Here is a 17,747-nt window from a genome sequence, read left to right as displayed (position 1 = left end):
GAATGAGGCAGTTGTCAGAAACATATTCAGGCTTGCCCTTGTGTGAACTAAAGCAAAGCTACACAGTAAAAATACCTAAATTCAATTAAGTAAAAGACCTGCTTTTCCCAAATTTTGTTGTGCTGATTCCTCATGCAGCAATAGGGAGGGAGAGAACCCTTCTATACCAAGCATTTTTTTTATACCCTAAACCACTTTTAATACAATGGTATAACTGCAGCTGAGTGGCTGTAAAATCTTAGAAGCTACACTGGTATAGTAACTCTTATTCTGTCAGTCGTTCCCTGCGCTGCTTTATTACCAGCTGTCTTGAAGTGCAATAGATGTTTTTGATTGTCACTGCCACCTGATGACAAATAAAACCTTCAAAATGTTTTTGCTTGAAGGAGTAGCTTACAGCTCCCAGCCAGAAGTAGACCTTCACCATCACCCTAATGAGCTGAAGTGATCTAAATGTTCCTACCTCATTTTACTCTTTTGAGGCAGCTACTTTTGGCTGCCTTTGATTTTTTTCTCACAGTTGAGCTGATGAGGAAGTAGGAATACTGGATATTTATGGAGTAAACAAACATGCTGGGGTGTATAAAGACTGAAAACAAATCAGTCAAAGCCAGGTGGTTTTCAGTTATTATAGGGCAGTATTGTTCTCATAGATAGTTTAAAGAAAATGCAATACTCCTAACATAGTATTTTAGCCATGGTAAGGATGATGCAGGTTAGATGCAGGTATACACCAAAGCACTGGGTCCCTTCTCTTTCTTTTTTTTTCTGAAGTGAGCCATACTGTCACAAAGATTTGATGGATGAGAATTGTATCCTATATGCATAATAGAAAAAGGCTGCACTACCACAATGTGGTCCCAAAGAGGTTTGATGCCCAGTCTGTGTGTGCACAATAGATAGACAATAGTCGTAAAAAAAGAGTGAATAGAAGTCAGTACTTTAGATCAAGCAAGTACTAGGGATATGTGAATTTGAACCTGGAGATCCTTTAGTTCTTCTGCTGATGGCCTGTTGTGTCTGCACAAGGCAGCTACATTTTTTTTAAAGGTTCAACAACTGAAACAGGAGCTCCCGTGGGTCTCATGAATGTCAGATGGGCCACTGGGAGAGGGCCTATTTCCTGGCTTTGCATCTGTGATCCAGTGGTGGGTGTCAGGAGAGGTGAGAAGCTGCAGAGGAAACAAAGTTAAATAAGATTCTTGTTTAGTTCAATTGATTCTGGTTTATACTTTCCTCATGAGCAGGGTGTCTGCTTGTATATGTAGTCATAATTTATTATAGCTGTACAAGACAATTATGTTAATCTTACTTTTATATCCTAATATTCTTTGATCTCATACACATCAAAGATGTAAAATTTTAGTCTTGTTGGTAATTAGCTAGAAAGCAAATATGTTGTCTGTCAGTACAGAGGATACAAAGCACAAGAAATTGTCCTGGGGGAGTCTAGATTCTAGACTAATTTTTTTTCTTCTCATCAGATTTTTATTTCCCTTTCATCAGTTCCCTCAGCCATTAAATAAATGTACTGGAAGTAAACTTTGCCATTGTGAAATTCATTTAGCTTATTAAACCACCTAGTCACTCAGTATGGATCCTCAATTGAGGAAAAGCTGTTTGATACATCAAACAAAAATGAATCAGTGTTTCTCAAACTTGCAACAACCCCTTGTGGTCTGTATTGACGAAGGTTTTATGCTTGCTTGCTGTTAGTTTTAAGCAGGCCCAGGCTAATGCTGTGCACAGTTCTGATTTGATTCACCCATTACAGTCCAAAGACTTTGATTCCTAACTTGTGATTAGGTCACAAATCAAGAAGTCACAAGTCTCTGGTCAAGAACAGCAAATGAGGATATGCTAAATTATCTGGCTCTGCATTTACTCTTCAAAGCTGTCATTCTGGAAAGCGACAATATACAGGGATTATTTTGCAATTTCTGCAGTGAATCTCTGCATCAGTACTTTATGCCTACAGCTGGTGGATTTATACATCGCAGTTTATTCTGGGGATTGACCCCTCCCTCCACTTTTGTTCTTGAATTGCAAAGAGATCATTATCTTCATAAATTTGTTTACAGTCCAGAACTTCCACATGAATAATTTATGGCAACATTTCAGCCTAAGGATTCTTTTCAGTGTGCATAACAAGTATTTATTAGATGATTTCATGCTGGAAGTTGTTATTAGACTTGCTTCTTTCCTGTCCAGAGGTTGGTTGTCCTTATCTTTATTAATTACTTCAGCTTCTAGACAAGATGACTATCTTGCCATAAAATAAAATTTTGTTTCTTGATTAAACAAGTCTGCAGGCAGCGTAGGGCCACAAAATTTACAATTGTATTATTGAGGAAAAAAATCAGTGAATTACAATCTGAATCGGAAAATAAGAGCAGAATCATATCTGCTAGGGATAATTAGTTAATGAAAATCTGTCTGTGGTATAAAAATCTATTGGATAACTGCATAGCAATGTACAGTTGGGTGTACAGGATTAAAACAATGTGAAATACTGGTAGCATTCAAGTTCCTGACAAAATTCTAATTAATTTCAGTGGGGCCAGGATTTTTCAGATTCACTAAGATCTTGTATGTTACTGTGATGGTTAGATTATGGAAGTTTGAGCCATTGAAATTGCCAACAGCTTTTGCTAAAAATTTGTTCTCATTTAGTTTCAATTCTATGCTTCAAGCTGTGCAATTCTGCATTATTTCCCTGCACTTATAATAATTTACAGTGACACTGAGCTAAAACACCACAAACAGGGTCCTTCATGATGCCGCAGTTCCTTGATAGTATGAAAAATACCACAAGAAATACTACCAGGAAAACCATTTTATGTTCTTTTCAGTCGCACAAATGGATTTTCTGTGTGCCTGAAAAAGTCACTGTAGAACAGAAATATGGCTGCCAAGAGGTTGGTCTCTACTGGAGTTTATCAGAACATCTGCTGTTAGTTATGATGCATCTTTTGATGTCAAAGACAAAACAAGAGTTTGTTTGTTTTTTGAAGGAAGGAGATTCACACAGAATGAAGATTCACAAGCATGCAGTGCCCAGAACCCAGCCCTCGAGTCCCCATCACTCTGGAATTAATTAGAGTGCTCTTTTTCTATCCACACAGCTCTCAACAAAAGATGGGAATATTAGCCATTTGCCTATCATCTCATTCCTATTTATCTTCCTTTGGATGTTTCTTGTTTCCTTTTCCTCTGAGGCTACTCTTTGCCTCTGGCTAGGACTGACAAGACTATTACATATATAATACTCTGTGGATAATAAAATTTGGCTTTGTGGGCAGAATCAAATAATAACTATAAAACTTGTCTTCAACTGAAAATATGCAGAGGGAGAGGGTAGTGACATGGAAAAAGTTGGGAAAATATTGTCTTGACTCCACTCCCAGAAAGAATTTAGGGAGTGGGGAGAGGGTGAGAAGAAGAACAAAGACAAAACATCTATAATCTTCCTGTTTTCATTTCTGGGTTATTGAACTAATTTTAAGCTTTTTTTTCCCCTTCAAATTTAGATAAATTCTGAAATGACATGTCATTTTGAAATATAGTGGAAACATTGCTTTTTGACAGCTCCAATTTTTTCATTCTTTTGGTCACAATTGTGTGCCAAGTGTGACCTGGATTCACAAGAAGTTTTATTCTCCCTCAAAGTGTTTTTTCCAAATAATTTACTGTTCATCTCAGCAATTTGTGTATACCATCCAGCTGGCTTTTTTTTTCTCTAGCTTGTACTATGCTTTACTCCTCCAAAGCATAGAGATCTTCTTACCATCATGTAAAAGACGTTTTACTAAACTCATGGCAGACTCAGCTGCCTGATCAGTGCTTCACAGAAGGCTCATCATTCAGTTTAGGTCAAAGACTCACTCTGGTACATTTACCATAGTGGTGACCTACCAGCTTTTTCTTCTCTGACTACAGAGCAAGGTGCTCTATGTTGTCTGAGACATTTTCAGAGCAGTGTTTGGTAGTAGGCAGTTCCCTTCAGCAGCCTTGTAGCCTGAAGAATTGACTTCAGGTAGAGTTTAGAAAAAGGCCATGAAAAACTAACTGATCTTTCTTGGCTCATCCTAAGGACCACTGAAATTAGTGCTGAATGGTAGTTTGACTTCTAGATGCCAGAGAAAATAAAACAAACATAAACATTTTTTTCCTTAGAAACTGAGCACCTCTACAATATTCAAATAGCTGAAAGATCTTCAGGAAAGCTGCCCAAAAAACCATCTTTGATTTCAACCTAAAATTCTGCAAATCAGATGATGTGTGGAAACCACACAGCCACAAAGAAGTAAAGAACATCTTTGTCATATATCAGGATCTCACTGCTTGCTGTGCATTCATGTGGGCTAGTACACAGTGACTGGTAGGAAATGGTGGTGTACAAAAACACTATAATAAACCAAGCTTTTTATAGAGATTACTGCAGCATGTATGGATAAGTGTAAACCAGAGAGATTTACCTGGTTTACTCCAATAAATTCATTTATAGAAAACTGAAGCAGCAAACTTGGACTTCATTTCCCCATGTTGCTCTGGCTACTTTGGTTTGTGACAGAAGAATGCACTTAAGCAGGCAGCCTGATTCTGAGAAATACAGAACACTCTACATTCATCTCCTCATGCAAAAGTTGACTACTATTTTGGGGTTGAACTGGATTATAATTTGATGCAAATAGCAAGAGATTGCTGTCTATGAATGTAGAGAGAGGTAATAATAAAGTATTTGGTAATTCTAGGTGTTACTGAAAATGAGGAGCTGGGAAAGTACTTTGTCATATGCTTTCTGCCTTCCTTTAACCAGTATAACCAGAATTCCTCTGAAACTGGTAGAGTGATGGAATGGCTGTGGTCCATTCACTAATGTGGAAAAAGAGCTCTTTCAGGATTACTCTTCGGTGGTTAACATCTTTCTGAAAAAATTGAGTGCCCTGAAAAGACACAGTAGCCATAGGCTGGTGACGAACACCCTCTGTAGACTGGGCAGTGTGGGGCAGTGACCGTGCAAGTCTCGCCCCTCTCTGTCATCGGTGCTCTGAACCATGGAGCTGACCTGTGGGGATGAAGCTCCCTACCTTTCACAACCCTTGGGAAGGCTCTTGGACACCACCAGTTGCAACAGAGTATTTTTCTGGTGGAGGGTTTCTCTGTGGGTAGCCGATGTCTGGACATAACTGAACAGCTGTAGCTTGATAATGACTTTCAGTCCCAGCAGTGACCGAACCTGGTGACCCAGCATTGAGACTCCCTATTCTATTACCAGTCCTCTGAGCCACTGTTCCCGCCATGTACTTTCAACATATTTAACATGTTACAGCTGTGCTCACTGCTATACAATAGTTAAGAGGGCTGCCAGCATTTCCAGTATGAACTCGTATTTTAAGGATAATAACTCAGCTGTAAAAATGTGCTCCAGGCTGAAACTTTATAAGGAAGATTTCAGCCCAAGAGTGACCCTATCTGGGGGGAAAAAAAAAAAAAGAAAATATATCAATTTACTCATTCTTAATCAGTAGAGATATATTAAAAAAGTAAGTAATCCTTGCTGGATCAGTTACTTACTTTTTCTTCTTTTTACATTAATAATAGCCAAAATCTGCACCTTTTTGAACTTTACATGTCTATTTTTTAGACTAGTTGAAGCACTTGCACACTGAATTTTTACTCACAGGAGTCAGTTTTAAAGTGCTTTTCCTCAAAATTTTTGTTTTCTTTTAAAAGTTAATGGAATGTGGAGCAAAGTAGACTTAAGTTAGCCATTTTCTATTATTTACTTCAAATCTGCTCAGCATGACTCAAGAGGTAAAATGTATCCTTTTTTCGTAAATTTGGACTGGAGTGTGTGATCAAAACCACCTGTTTGTTCCCTTTGGGCCTGCGGTGATGATGACCCAAGAGGTATCCTCAGTCCAAACACTCATGGACTAGGAAAAGTTCAGATGTAGATCCAGACCCATTCCAGAACCCTGACAACAGACCAACTCCTGAGTCCTGTATATATCACACAGTTTTTAAAACACTTTGGGATCGCCAGTAGAAGGGAAACTTATAAATGTGAAGAGTTTATTCTAATACACAAACTGATTTCACTGGAATAACCTTAAAGTAAATGAGAAATTGAAATATCATATTTTTAGTTATAAAGTCTGTTCACCCTCTCTAGACTCTTTGTTTCTGACTGTTGACACAAAACTGAGTGCTTCAATTTGATTTCATCTATATCAGTTGTACCTACACTAATTTAAATGTGACTGCCTTTGAAGGACATGTTCTGTGTGCTTGCTGGAGTCAGCTTTACTGGCTTCTTATGGTCTCATGCATCAGTGATAGAAGTTTTAGGTAAGGACATTTTTGCAGTCACAGTTTCTCTAGGTTGTGCCTATATTATCAGTTGTTCAAAACAATGTAAAAACTGCACTGATGTCATTGGGGGCATCATCCAAGAGTGGTGGAATCGTCCAGGTGCAGCAAAAGCCGGGTGTTGGTGGCAGTTGGCTTGTACAGAGTTGAATCTAAACAGCAACCAGTGTGGCTAGAGTCAGAAAAATCACAGTTAAAATTTGTAAAGGCATGAGGGAAGCATGGTCTCACATTACTTTTAATGACGGAATATAAGATAAGAAACCACTATTGAAAATACATGCCTCAGTCTTGATTTTGAGATCTGTCACAAAGCTGGCACTACCAGGTAGCCAGTTTTAAACAGTTAAAGGACAAATTCCACTACAGAACAGAGTGGATTTCTTCCATATCCTCCTCTGAGGAGTTACAAGTCCAAAAAATGAAATGCAATTTGGGATCTGGGGCAGGATATTTAGACTGTGAAAATTTTTGTATTTAAATGAGAGGAAAGGCAGGTTGGAATAGTTTTCTTTCCATTAGTGTGTGGGAAAGGGCCTAGGTTACAAATCTAACAAAACATGACAGAGAAACAGATTTCTGTATTTGTCCTCTCCTAATAAAGGCACATTTTTAGACTTCAAGATCAGTCTGAACCACTGTGATCTAGAACTAAACTGACACAAAACATGAGCAGGGGCTTGGTACAGGATTTCCTAGTCTGTACTGTTCAGCTGCAAAATCCATTATTGAATGGCATACCTTTAGAAAAACATCCTTACCCAGCCAGGGTTTCATTTCTAGCCTCCCTTACTGTATGTTTGTCCTAATAGGTAGGATAAGAAGGATTCCTGGGAGGATTATGTGGATATTACTGCTCCTCATCAGCTTTCCAGAACTTTTAAATCAGAAAAATGGGAAGAGGAAAGAAATTACATAATTTTCGGACCCTCTATATCTTTGTGCAGGAGCTGCACAAAAAGGAGTGTAGGCAGCAGATGGCAGTGCTTCATAGTGCATTCTCATGGAGGATGGACATTGGATTTGTAGCTGAATTCAAGAGTGATACAGCAACACTAACCTCAGGATTTCAACATGACGTTCTACCCAAACTGTGCAGCTGGGTATGTGGATTACATGGTAGCCCCTGGATCAGGGGCTCTGAGGATGCAGCTTAGATTTGGGCCTAGCCAAAGAGCTCTGGTGTTCAAGAGTTGCTTTTGGCTTGACATTGCAAGGACTGACATGATGTCCATGAGCAACCGTGTGAAACCTTCTCACTTCTGTTGTCCATCACTAATAAATTCTGGCTTATAAGAGCTATCTGATCTCACAGTTGTAGGAAGACAACCTGATAGTTATCCATTCCTTGACTATTCTTTCCATTCTCCTCCTGAGTATTAGGAATCTCACAGAGGAGCACTCTGCTTTCTGCCACCCTGGCACCTCAGTATCTCTCCTTGGTGCTTCATTCAGTGATACTACCTCACTTTTCTGAAAGCTGAAGGTATTTCAGATAATTCCATCTAAATCTGGTTGTGTTAAGTCCTTTTAGTGTTGTGGAGTTAACACCATCCACAGCCATATCATTTTCTTCTGGCTGCAGTTGTGTAGGGTGTCATTTTTGTCATCTGAACTCTAATATACCCTTAATACATAGGGTTATATTACCAGCCTTCTCTTCTGTTTGATTTTTTTTCTCTTGTTGGTAGCCAGTTCCTCAGCATTTCTGATGTCTCCCAGTGTCAGTGTCCTTCTAATGAGTGAAACCTTTCCAGCACAGCTGCTAGATTGCAGCTTATGTAGTGCGAGCCCCTCCAGGTTTTGGGCAGGAAATGAAACAGCACATCTGTTAGAGATCACAGCTGTTGCCCTGTCACTGACCATTGTAATGGTGAAGCCAGAAGTGCATGTAGAAGAAATATCACAGACATTTCCTCCCCCAACCTGGTTAACCACTCTCTGTACCTGGCAAATTACCTATGTACTAAATCTCAAAGAAAAGCAGAGAACACTCCAGTGTATCAGACATGTGGTCCAATGAAATGTATGTTGTCATGCCTTCATGGAGTGCACAAAGAGCTGGGACTGCCTCACCTTGCCTGGAAAACTTGAGACCCAGGGAGAGCCTGGTCCGACCACATTAAAGATGTCATGCATGCCACCAACCTGCTCTGCACCTCTACATCCAAGCACATGCTCTGGAGTCAAATCTTCCTGTTAAGCATTTTTCTTGTCTTTAGAGCATGTTTCCCTGAGTGAAATAAAATAATTAAGTATTTTCAGCCAATATCAGAAATTCTTACGCATCGCTTATGAAACGTTGCTCGTGAACAAGCAGTTTGAACCCCCACCACTAGTGCTTTTAATTACTTGTGCCATAGAAAATCCTGGACTGAGAGTTTCGAATGTTAAAAAAAAAATAAACATCCACATATTGAAAAAACATTGTGGCCTGAGTGCATGTAATATAAATGGCAATATCATTTGTCTTTCCATATGTGATTATGTGTGTGTGTGTATATGAATATGTAAAATCAGACTATTGAAGATGCAAATATGGCATCCTTTCTGAAAGTTTCATTTGAACCCAGTAGGGCAAGGAAGTGAAAATTTAAGGTAAAGACTGGTGCTGGCTCATATTTTAATTGTACTGTTTGATAATTTCTATTCTGCACCTTGTTAAAACTAGGGTGTGCCCTTAAGTCAATTTTCATGCCTGGTTATAGACAAGAAGGGAGAGAACACAACAGAATTGTTCAAGAGGAAATATTATTTGGATTTAGCTTTAATAGATGAAACTCCATTCTGATGCTAAGAAAAACTAGTCCACAGGAAAGAGACACCTGATTCCCATTATCTAGGATGGCACGTGAGCCACTGAAGACCCTAGAGGAAGGATTTCATCCACATCAGAAAATATATATAAGAATATAAACAAAATGGATTGCCAAACACAACACTTTAGCATATATCATATACAACTTAGGTATAGATCAGGAGTTCTGTGCAGGAAATAAAGATTTGTTTTCACTAATAATGTCATAGTTTTAAAATCTATGCTTATTTTGACATGGATTGAAAACACCTTTGGATATTCCTTGTGTGAAATCTGGTAGTGGGAAGGGTAGGAGAAGATTTGATGTAATACAGTGGTTATGTCCCAGGCAAAGCACCACCTCTTTATTTCTTCTTTGTCTTCTGTGGATGCTAAACCTAACATGAGAGTTGTGAGGGTGCTTTTGTTAGTGATGGCTGTTCTTGACAGAACAAAAGCACTGTTATGTGGATTGGCTACATAAAGCCATTATACAGCCAAGTGCACTTATAAACTGAAGTAAAGAGTAGGAAAAAAATCAAAAGAAATGCGATTTCTTGTTCTCTTCTGGAATATGTCAAGACAAGGGAGCAAGAACTACCTGTGGCCTCTCTGCCTGCTCCAGCACTTGACGGAATGAATACCCCACTGGAACAGGTCTTTCCCTAATTGCTGCGGCCTCCTTTCTGTTAGCGGGCCCCAGCAAAACTGCTCATATTTATTCAGGCATGTAATACTAGTAATTTTATTTTATTCCTGGAGTAAGTTGGAGAAGGGTATGAAAACTTCTGTTTCTCAGTCTAAAGTGAAGCACGTGGGCTTGTGGTCCAGCCTGCGTGTGCAGGCAGCAATGACAGAGATAGAGCATGGAGCCCTAAATCTTTGCTTCAGAGTCCCTGTAGCAACTTAGGTATATTTTCCCTTCATAAATATTTTTTTTATTTCAGTGACCTTTTTTTGAGATGTCATTTTGGGTGGAAAGGTTTAAGTCACCATGCAAAATCATGTTAGGCACTGAGTAACAGAGGCAACTTTTTGCTTGCAATAGAAATGCTATTTCTTTTTATGAAATCCTTTTAGATTAACAGATAGATGTATGCTATGAAATTTACTGTTTTTGTCAACTCTGTTAGATGCATAAACTGCTGACATAAAATCACGCTGGTGCTGCCTGATATAATACATTTATTAACTGGTACAATATAGTTGCATGTACAGCTTTCTTTGTGCATGCAGTTACTAATATAAAACTCTTCCTATTGAATCAACTGTGTTTTCTTTATCTCTTGATGTTCCCGTTTCTATATCCTTTAATCTGCATTTAGGCTAATATCTCTATATTATCAAAAGCTGTATTTCAAACTCGTAGACAGGAAATACAGTTAAAGGCAAGAAGAACAATGGGAAAGAAACCATCAAAAACCTTAGCTATTGTTGTAGGAAAAGTGGTGCATACACAAGGGTCACCTTTGTTCTTTGTTTGCCACACTATATTTGGATTCTTAATCCTTTAAGAACAGTTACTCTGGGCAATAACTCTGTTGCACCTATGACATATACTTTCAGCTGAGGAAAGAAGTTCACAAATATACAGCAAGAAAATGAGAAAGGGAAAGCAAGTATGTCTGTTGCTTCAAGGAAATTCAACTAAGTTATGAAGGGGATGTCAGATAAGAATTTGAATTAATGCCCAAGATTAGAAATATTACGATGTGAATTTGTAGTTTAATACTCAGTACAGAAGCAGGACTCAGAGTTGATGAAGGTCTATATCAGGGTTTGGGTATTCCAAAGTTAAAACTGCTTTAATTTAATGAGGGGTTTGGCCTCCTTGCTCGCTTTATCACATTTTTATCAAGCTTTCAAATTTCACAATGTAGTGAAATGAAACCAAATCCTAAGATTTGCAGAATATACATTATTAACTGATGTTTTCTGATCTTTTTCATCATACTCAAACGATGATTTAATCTCTGATCAGCTAGCAAATGCCAAGGCAATTGCACTTGCTAACTTTTCATTGAAAAAGGGAAAGTAGGTTCTCCTTTGTTTTGGAATATCAGTATTTTCAGCAGAGTTGATGACAGAGGACAGAGAGGATTTCAGAGCTACCTTTAATCTTCCTACAATTGTCATGCAAGTTTGGCCACTTACCAGCCAGTTCAGAGTAGTTCTCTAGGCTCACTGTTCCGACAAGGGGACCCCATTTTTATTGCTGCCTGTTAGAAGTAGCCCAAGGAAATGAGACAGGACAGCCTAGACAGAACAGTGAATCAATAGAAATATGGTCGTCATTTGTTCATTATGCAGAGAGAGTATATTTATCTGCAAAAAAAGTATGCATGTTGATTTTTTTTCCTATTAATTCTTGATAGACGTGTCTGTCTGATAAGTGTAAGGAAAGTCATCCTTTCACTCAGTTTAATAAAACCTCAAGAAACAACATGTTCTCAATATCATAAAGACATTCACTTGGTAGTAGAGTAAAAAATTTTCAGATGGAATGACATGGTGCTTATATGTTTGCACAACGTGTCTATAAACAAATCTGAAAAGTAAGTTTGCTGCTATAATGCTTATTGATTGGCTTTACATTGGCCAGTATTTACAAAGTAGAATTTTTAAGTATGGTTAACTTTTTAAAATTTCTTAAATAAAGAAAAAGTAAACTACAAAATAAGCAAATGCTTACTGTAAGCTTTAAAAACTATTTATTCAGCTGGTATTTGCCCCTTAGGCACAATATCAGTATTAGAACACTGGAATAAAATAAAACTCTTTAATACAGTTCATTATTGTAGAAAACTATGACTAACTAATCCATCCTCCCACTGGCCTCTAAGTGCATATCTCAACTAGTGAACTCTCTGGTCCTAAAGCCTCCTAATACACTTTTTATTTCTGATGTCACTTTCCCACCCTCCACACACAAAAGATGGCATGTTTCATTGCACCAACAAAGACTTTATTTTTGCTGATGCCTTTTGCTATTGGCAAGTGCTTAAAGATAGTTTACTTAACATAATAAACTATACTTGCTGTCTTTCCTGTAATTTCAGTTTGTTGCCATAGAGGGGTTGTACAGTGTTTGTAGTTAATAAAGTCAGACTTCAATCTTTGCCAGTGATAGACTATATTCTGAAATATATGCATTCACTTTCTTATGGTAAAGGTATGTTCACAGAACTTAAAGCATTTTAAAACAGCAAGGTCTTTCAAATAAAGTGAAGAGGAATTAAAGTCTGTATGTCAGCATATCTTGGATGTATCACAGTGTTGCAAAGATCATGCATTTTTTTTTTGCCTGTACCAGTAATTCCCTACTATTTGTCCTGTTAATTTCTTTTAAAGCCACTATAGCATCGACAGAATTGTATGACAAGTCATATGCCAGGAATATCTTGACAAATGTAGAAGTCATAATAGTAACCAATTCCTTGCAGGACTTATGAAAAACAAAAGTAATCATACTGAGGCAACCAGGGAGACCTAAATAATTAGCTGGCCAACCACTTGTTTGGGCAAAGGTGGTGGCAAAAACCTCATCATAATTTCTTGTGCAGTTTTTTTTCAACTAAGCTGGGTCTGAAGTAGTATTATGCAATGCTAAGATGTCTCTCTATACAGCTCACAAACTCAGTAAAATCAGACATCCAGACAGATGAAGACGAAAAATATGTTTGCTGTAGCCTTTGCCAGTAGCCAACTGTTTGTCAGTAAATCCCTACTATAGGCTGAAAAGGATGAAATTACTTTTAATATGATGGCAACATCTAATGCAAGATGTTGTCTTCTACCTCTAAATAAACTGAATATGAATTGACTTGACAGCATGTATCATGAAACGCATTATGGTCTGGAACTGGATGTCATCCTAACAACCAGACGAGATTTTCTTAATTAAGTATAATTTTTTCCTACGTGATCATGAGAAGCTTCTGCAAACTCTGGTGATTTATTAATCTGGAAAAGGCATGTAATTCTCTACTCTAGGTAACTGTCAATTTCAAACATGTTAAACTGCCTTAGGAAAGCTGCAAATACTTGATTTGTTTTCCCAACTTTTTTTTCTAACCCATTAAATTATATATATTTTGGGACTAGGATATATATTTTTTCAATTTAAAAATAATATATTTGCTATCTCTGAGCAATGTTTTTTTCTCTGATGTATTTTCTCTCTAGTCCCTATTTTTTTAAATAGTTTATTTGCAATACTTGTCTTGCTTACTTATTTGCTGAAAGACATTTGCCATCAGATTTTTCTACTGCGTGTCTGGCACTTGTGTTTGCTACACTAAATCATAAGACTTCCTTCACTGCTGCCCCTTCTTCATTTCCAGGTTCCTAAATTTATGCACAGGAATAGCTATCAGTCTGTCACATCTGTATCACAGCAAGTTCCTCCAACCATACCTTTGCAATAAGCATTTTTCAAAAAAAAGGCTTGGTATTTTAAGGCCTTGGGACATCCTACATTAATTGCAGCCACTATTGCTGGCAGTGTGGTGCTGCATGAAACTGTGATGAATGTGTGACTTTCTGCTTACTACATCACACAAATAATCATAGAATAATTTTGGTTGAAAGGGCCCTTTGAATGTCTTCTCATCCAACCCTGCTGCAATGATATGCCTCCTCTCTGGCTGCTGCAACAGGTGGTCCAACTGCCCTACTCAAGAAGGGTCATCCTAGAGCACATTGTCAGCATTGCATCCAGAAGGTTCTTAAATATGTCCAGTGAGGGAGACTCCACAACCTCTATGAGCAATCTGTTCCAGTGCTCAGTCACCTGCACAGTAAAGAAATTCTTCCTCATATTCAGGTGGAACTTCCTGTGCATCACTTTCTTCCCATTGTCTTTTGTCTTATTGCTTGGCACCACCGAGAGGAGCCTGGTTCCATCTTTTTGACACCCTCCTTTCAGATGCTTGTATACATTGATGCCCTCTGATCATCTTTATGGCTTTCCTCTAGACCCTCTCAAACAGATCCACATTCTCCTCATACTTGGGCCCCCAGAGCTGGACACATTTCTCCAGGCAGGGTCTCACAAAATCAGAGAAGGGGAGAATCGCCTTCCTCAACATCACAAGTGGGAGCTCAACTTGTCTGTCATGGAGAGCCCTGAGGCAATTCTCCATGTCTAAGCTGAAGGACCAAACTACCCTTCTGTTTATCATTTGAGAACTGTTTATCATTTGACAAATTTAGTTTGAGCGCTTGTGGTTTGGTACAGTAAAAATTATGATCATTCTGATCATGAAGCTTATGATTCCTGTACAATAATCAAAAAGTGCAGGTGAAGTCCAAACCCTAAGACCCCGTCTGGCTGCATGGTATCCCAGGTCACTGATTTTGAACACGTAGGAAGAACATCATTCTCCTTGGGCATGGTGGTTTTTCAGACTCTTGCACTGATTCTGCTGTGCGGGGACTGCTGAATGGCCTGAGTGGGTGTATGCCCACAGATTTGCTTTTAGACTGTTTCAGCAAAAGGGAAGACTTCACTGTGGTAGTTCATTAAATGAGTTAATCAATAAATTAATCTATGTAAACCAGTGCAAAGTAATCTACCCAAGAAAGCAGCAAAAGTGTTTGCAAGTATTACAGGTTTGATACATGCACACTCATCAGCTTGTTTTATAAACCTTTATTTGGAATCATGACAGATACTCTGTGGAGGCTAGCTTCTGTAATTCACCAGATTTCTCTAGGGACTCTTGTCAATGCAGGAAATGTAATCTACTATGGGACATAAAACAAGAGTATATATGTTTCATATGCTGAGGATATTACAAGGACATGCAAGTAATAAGTTCACAGAGACTGGAGAGACTGTGCTTCTCAGATAGGATGTGCATAGAAAAAGTATTGCTGGAAAATGAGAAAAAATTCAGTTGGTATTTCCCCGGAATTTTTTTTTAATTTATTTATTTTTATTTGTTACTGAAAATTTGAAATCTTTAGCTTTGTATCAGATCCTTGGCAATGCAGTAACGTAGCTCTATGTAAATGTGAGACAGACACTTAAGAACAGGTGTGCTGTGGGTTTTGGAACTAGTTTGTTTTAAATTCCTGTTTATAGGTGGATTTAGTCAATAATCTCAAAGGAAAAAAGAAGTCAATTATTTTAAACAGATACATTAATCTACATTTTCCACACTTCGTAGTATAATGTGATTGTGCAAATTGTGATGTGTGCATGCAAACATGCATATGCACTAAGTAAAGCTATTATTTCATATGAAGAAATAGCTGGAAATACCTCCCTATTTCACTATCTGCACAAAAAAGAGCAGACCACTGTTTCTGACTGACTTCCTCTAACCAACACAGGAAATAGCATTGTATCCCATAGAACTGAAGAGAATCAACACTTCACTAAGGCGTGATCCCAACATGGGATCCTGGGGAGAGGGAGGGCAAAAACCAAGGAATATTAATGGCAAAGAAGTTCTCTCTCCAAAGTTTCACTGGAATGTCTTTTGTTTCATTTTTTATTCAAAGTCTTGTTTTTGCTTTAGTTCATATGCTCACTTGTCAATAGCTAGTCTTACTTAATCAGCTATAAAATGTCATGAGTAAGGGTTCTTAATTGTGACTGGAAAAATCCAAGATAATTACCATAATAGGTTGAAGATCTCTGAGACTGAAGGTTTTAGAAAATTGGGGACATATGTGTTCTGTCTGTAGGATTGTTCTATATAGGATGTGGAAAAATGGAAATGACAGGCGTTTTGCGATGTACAGTAGCATTCATCATAGAAAGAACATATGCATTTGTTTGTCAGAAGCAATGAAGTAAAAAATGACACTTAATTGGAACTGACATAAAATGGCCTCATTAGCAGTACAAATAATATATGTGTGTAGCTTGGTTGTCAATAGGAACAAAACATATTTCCTCTGACAGATATATTAGTCTCTTTAAGATTCTTGTCAAGTTTTCAGTCAGGTTCACTCATTTAGAGAATGCTGCCTTTTTTTTTTTAAAGTGAGAGGTTAAAGTGTAAATAATGTGTGTTTCTAGGGTGCTGTGATAACACCAACAATGGACCACACTATGTCAATGCAGCCAGCAAGCATGATGGGCCCTCTGACCCAACAGATGAACCACCTTTCCTTGGGCACAACAGGAACGGTAAGATCATAGATTACACTATTTGCTTTCTATATTGCAAAACATATATTGCTTACTGAGTTTCTTAAGGTAATTTATTACTCCTGGGTTTTCAGTGCTTCGCCATCATACAGTCAGCATTAGGTATTACAGAACAGAAATGACAAAGTAGTAGTAAAATACCAGGTCAACAAATTCTACTCTGTACTTAGCAGGAATTTTCTGTACTAATTCTCATGTAATTATGGAATTACTGCTCTATCAATTTGAATTGTAATATGAAATTATTTGCTTGTCAATCTAAAAAGTTTTATACTGCTGGGAGACAGGAGTTCTGGCATTTTGATAGGATCCTCTACTCACTTCTAAACCATAACAGACAGCCATACACATTTTGTTCCAGGCTTAGAAATGTGATTTTTGATGATGGCCAGCTGTGTTGCTAGTATATCATATTTAAATATGTATATTTCAACAATTATTTTTTTTTAAGCTGTGTAAGTCAGACTCAATTAACTCTCCCAGAGTCAGAGAAAGGCAAAAAATACTCTTACTTTAAATTATTGAAGCTCTCTAAAGGTTCCTAATATACAACAACTACAGACAATATATGGTGGTTTGATATGTGAATGTGTGCACACTGCTGCATGTACATGTAAATTTTTACGAAAATACAGGCGTAGATATTACACTTCTGTGTCTTTAGCACACACACTCTTTACACAATAATTACATGAATGATCTGTTATGCACTTACAAATGTTTTTCTATTTCACCACTGTACTACTTGATACTAATCTATAAAAACAGAGTTTTCCAACTTTTTTTTAATTGAATAACTTTCTGAATAACAGCACATCTGTACAAAGTTATTTAACTCACTTAGGTCTTCACTTCCTCATCCTCTTCTCTTCACCTCCTTTTTCCTTATCTGTTGAATGTAATTCTAACTCCAATGTCTTTTCACACTTCCTTAAAAAAATTCTGTTAAGATCTAAGACTTTTCATTTCTGCCAAAACTTAAGTAAGATGGCTTATTGTTTATTCCTGTTATTTTAAATGTTTCATTCAACAATCAAAAGAACTAAGAATTACATCTCAAAGTTAATCTAAGCAATTTTCACTTAATGAAATGGAAGAAATACGAGGACTAGGGAGAATTTCTGCATGTGTAATTATTGTGATTCAAAAGTGTGTTTAAAAATTAAGGGAAGGAAATGGAAAATGAATTCTAGTTGTGCTGTTGGGCAGCTCCTGTGAATTTTTTCTTCTGTCTGTCGTTTTCAATTCCATAACTCTTAACAGACATTGTCTTCTGCACACATTGTCTCACAACCTTAATACAAACTAGAAAAATCCCAGCTAATTCTCTCTTCTGACTAGAGACCACTATTACAGTGCTTATAGGAACAAATCCATTTGGGGAGTCAGAGGAAGGACTGAAATGTAATG

The 17,747-nt window shown here is 37.6% G+C and overlaps 1 protein-coding gene across 4 annotated transcripts in view; it reads left to right on the top strand.

Annotated features, from left to right (window-relative positions):
- RBMS3 (RNA binding motif single stranded interacting protein 3) overlaps window positions 1-17,747 on the top strand; it is a 705,062-nt gene that overhangs the window by 650,398 nt on the left and 36,917 nt on the right. For all 4 annotated transcript variants that reach the window (XM_032683778.1, XM_032683761.1, XM_032683783.1 and 1 more), the window contains one exon: window positions 16,206-16,316. In XM_032683778.1, coding sequence (XP_032539669.1) covers window positions 16,206-16,316 — 111 coding nt within the window. The remainder of the gene's footprint in view (window positions 1-16,205; window positions 16,317-17,747) is intronic.

This window comes from Chiroxiphia lanceolata, chromosome 1, assembly GCF_009829145.1.
Source record: "Chiroxiphia lanceolata isolate bChiLan1 chromosome 1, bChiLan1.pri, whole genome shotgun sequence".
In the NCBI taxonomy this organism is placed as follows: domain Eukaryota; kingdom Metazoa; phylum Chordata; class Aves; order Passeriformes; family Pipridae; genus Chiroxiphia; species Chiroxiphia lanceolata.
Note: the sequence above shows the minus strand (reverse complement) of the source record. Positions and strands in the feature narration are given on the sequence as shown.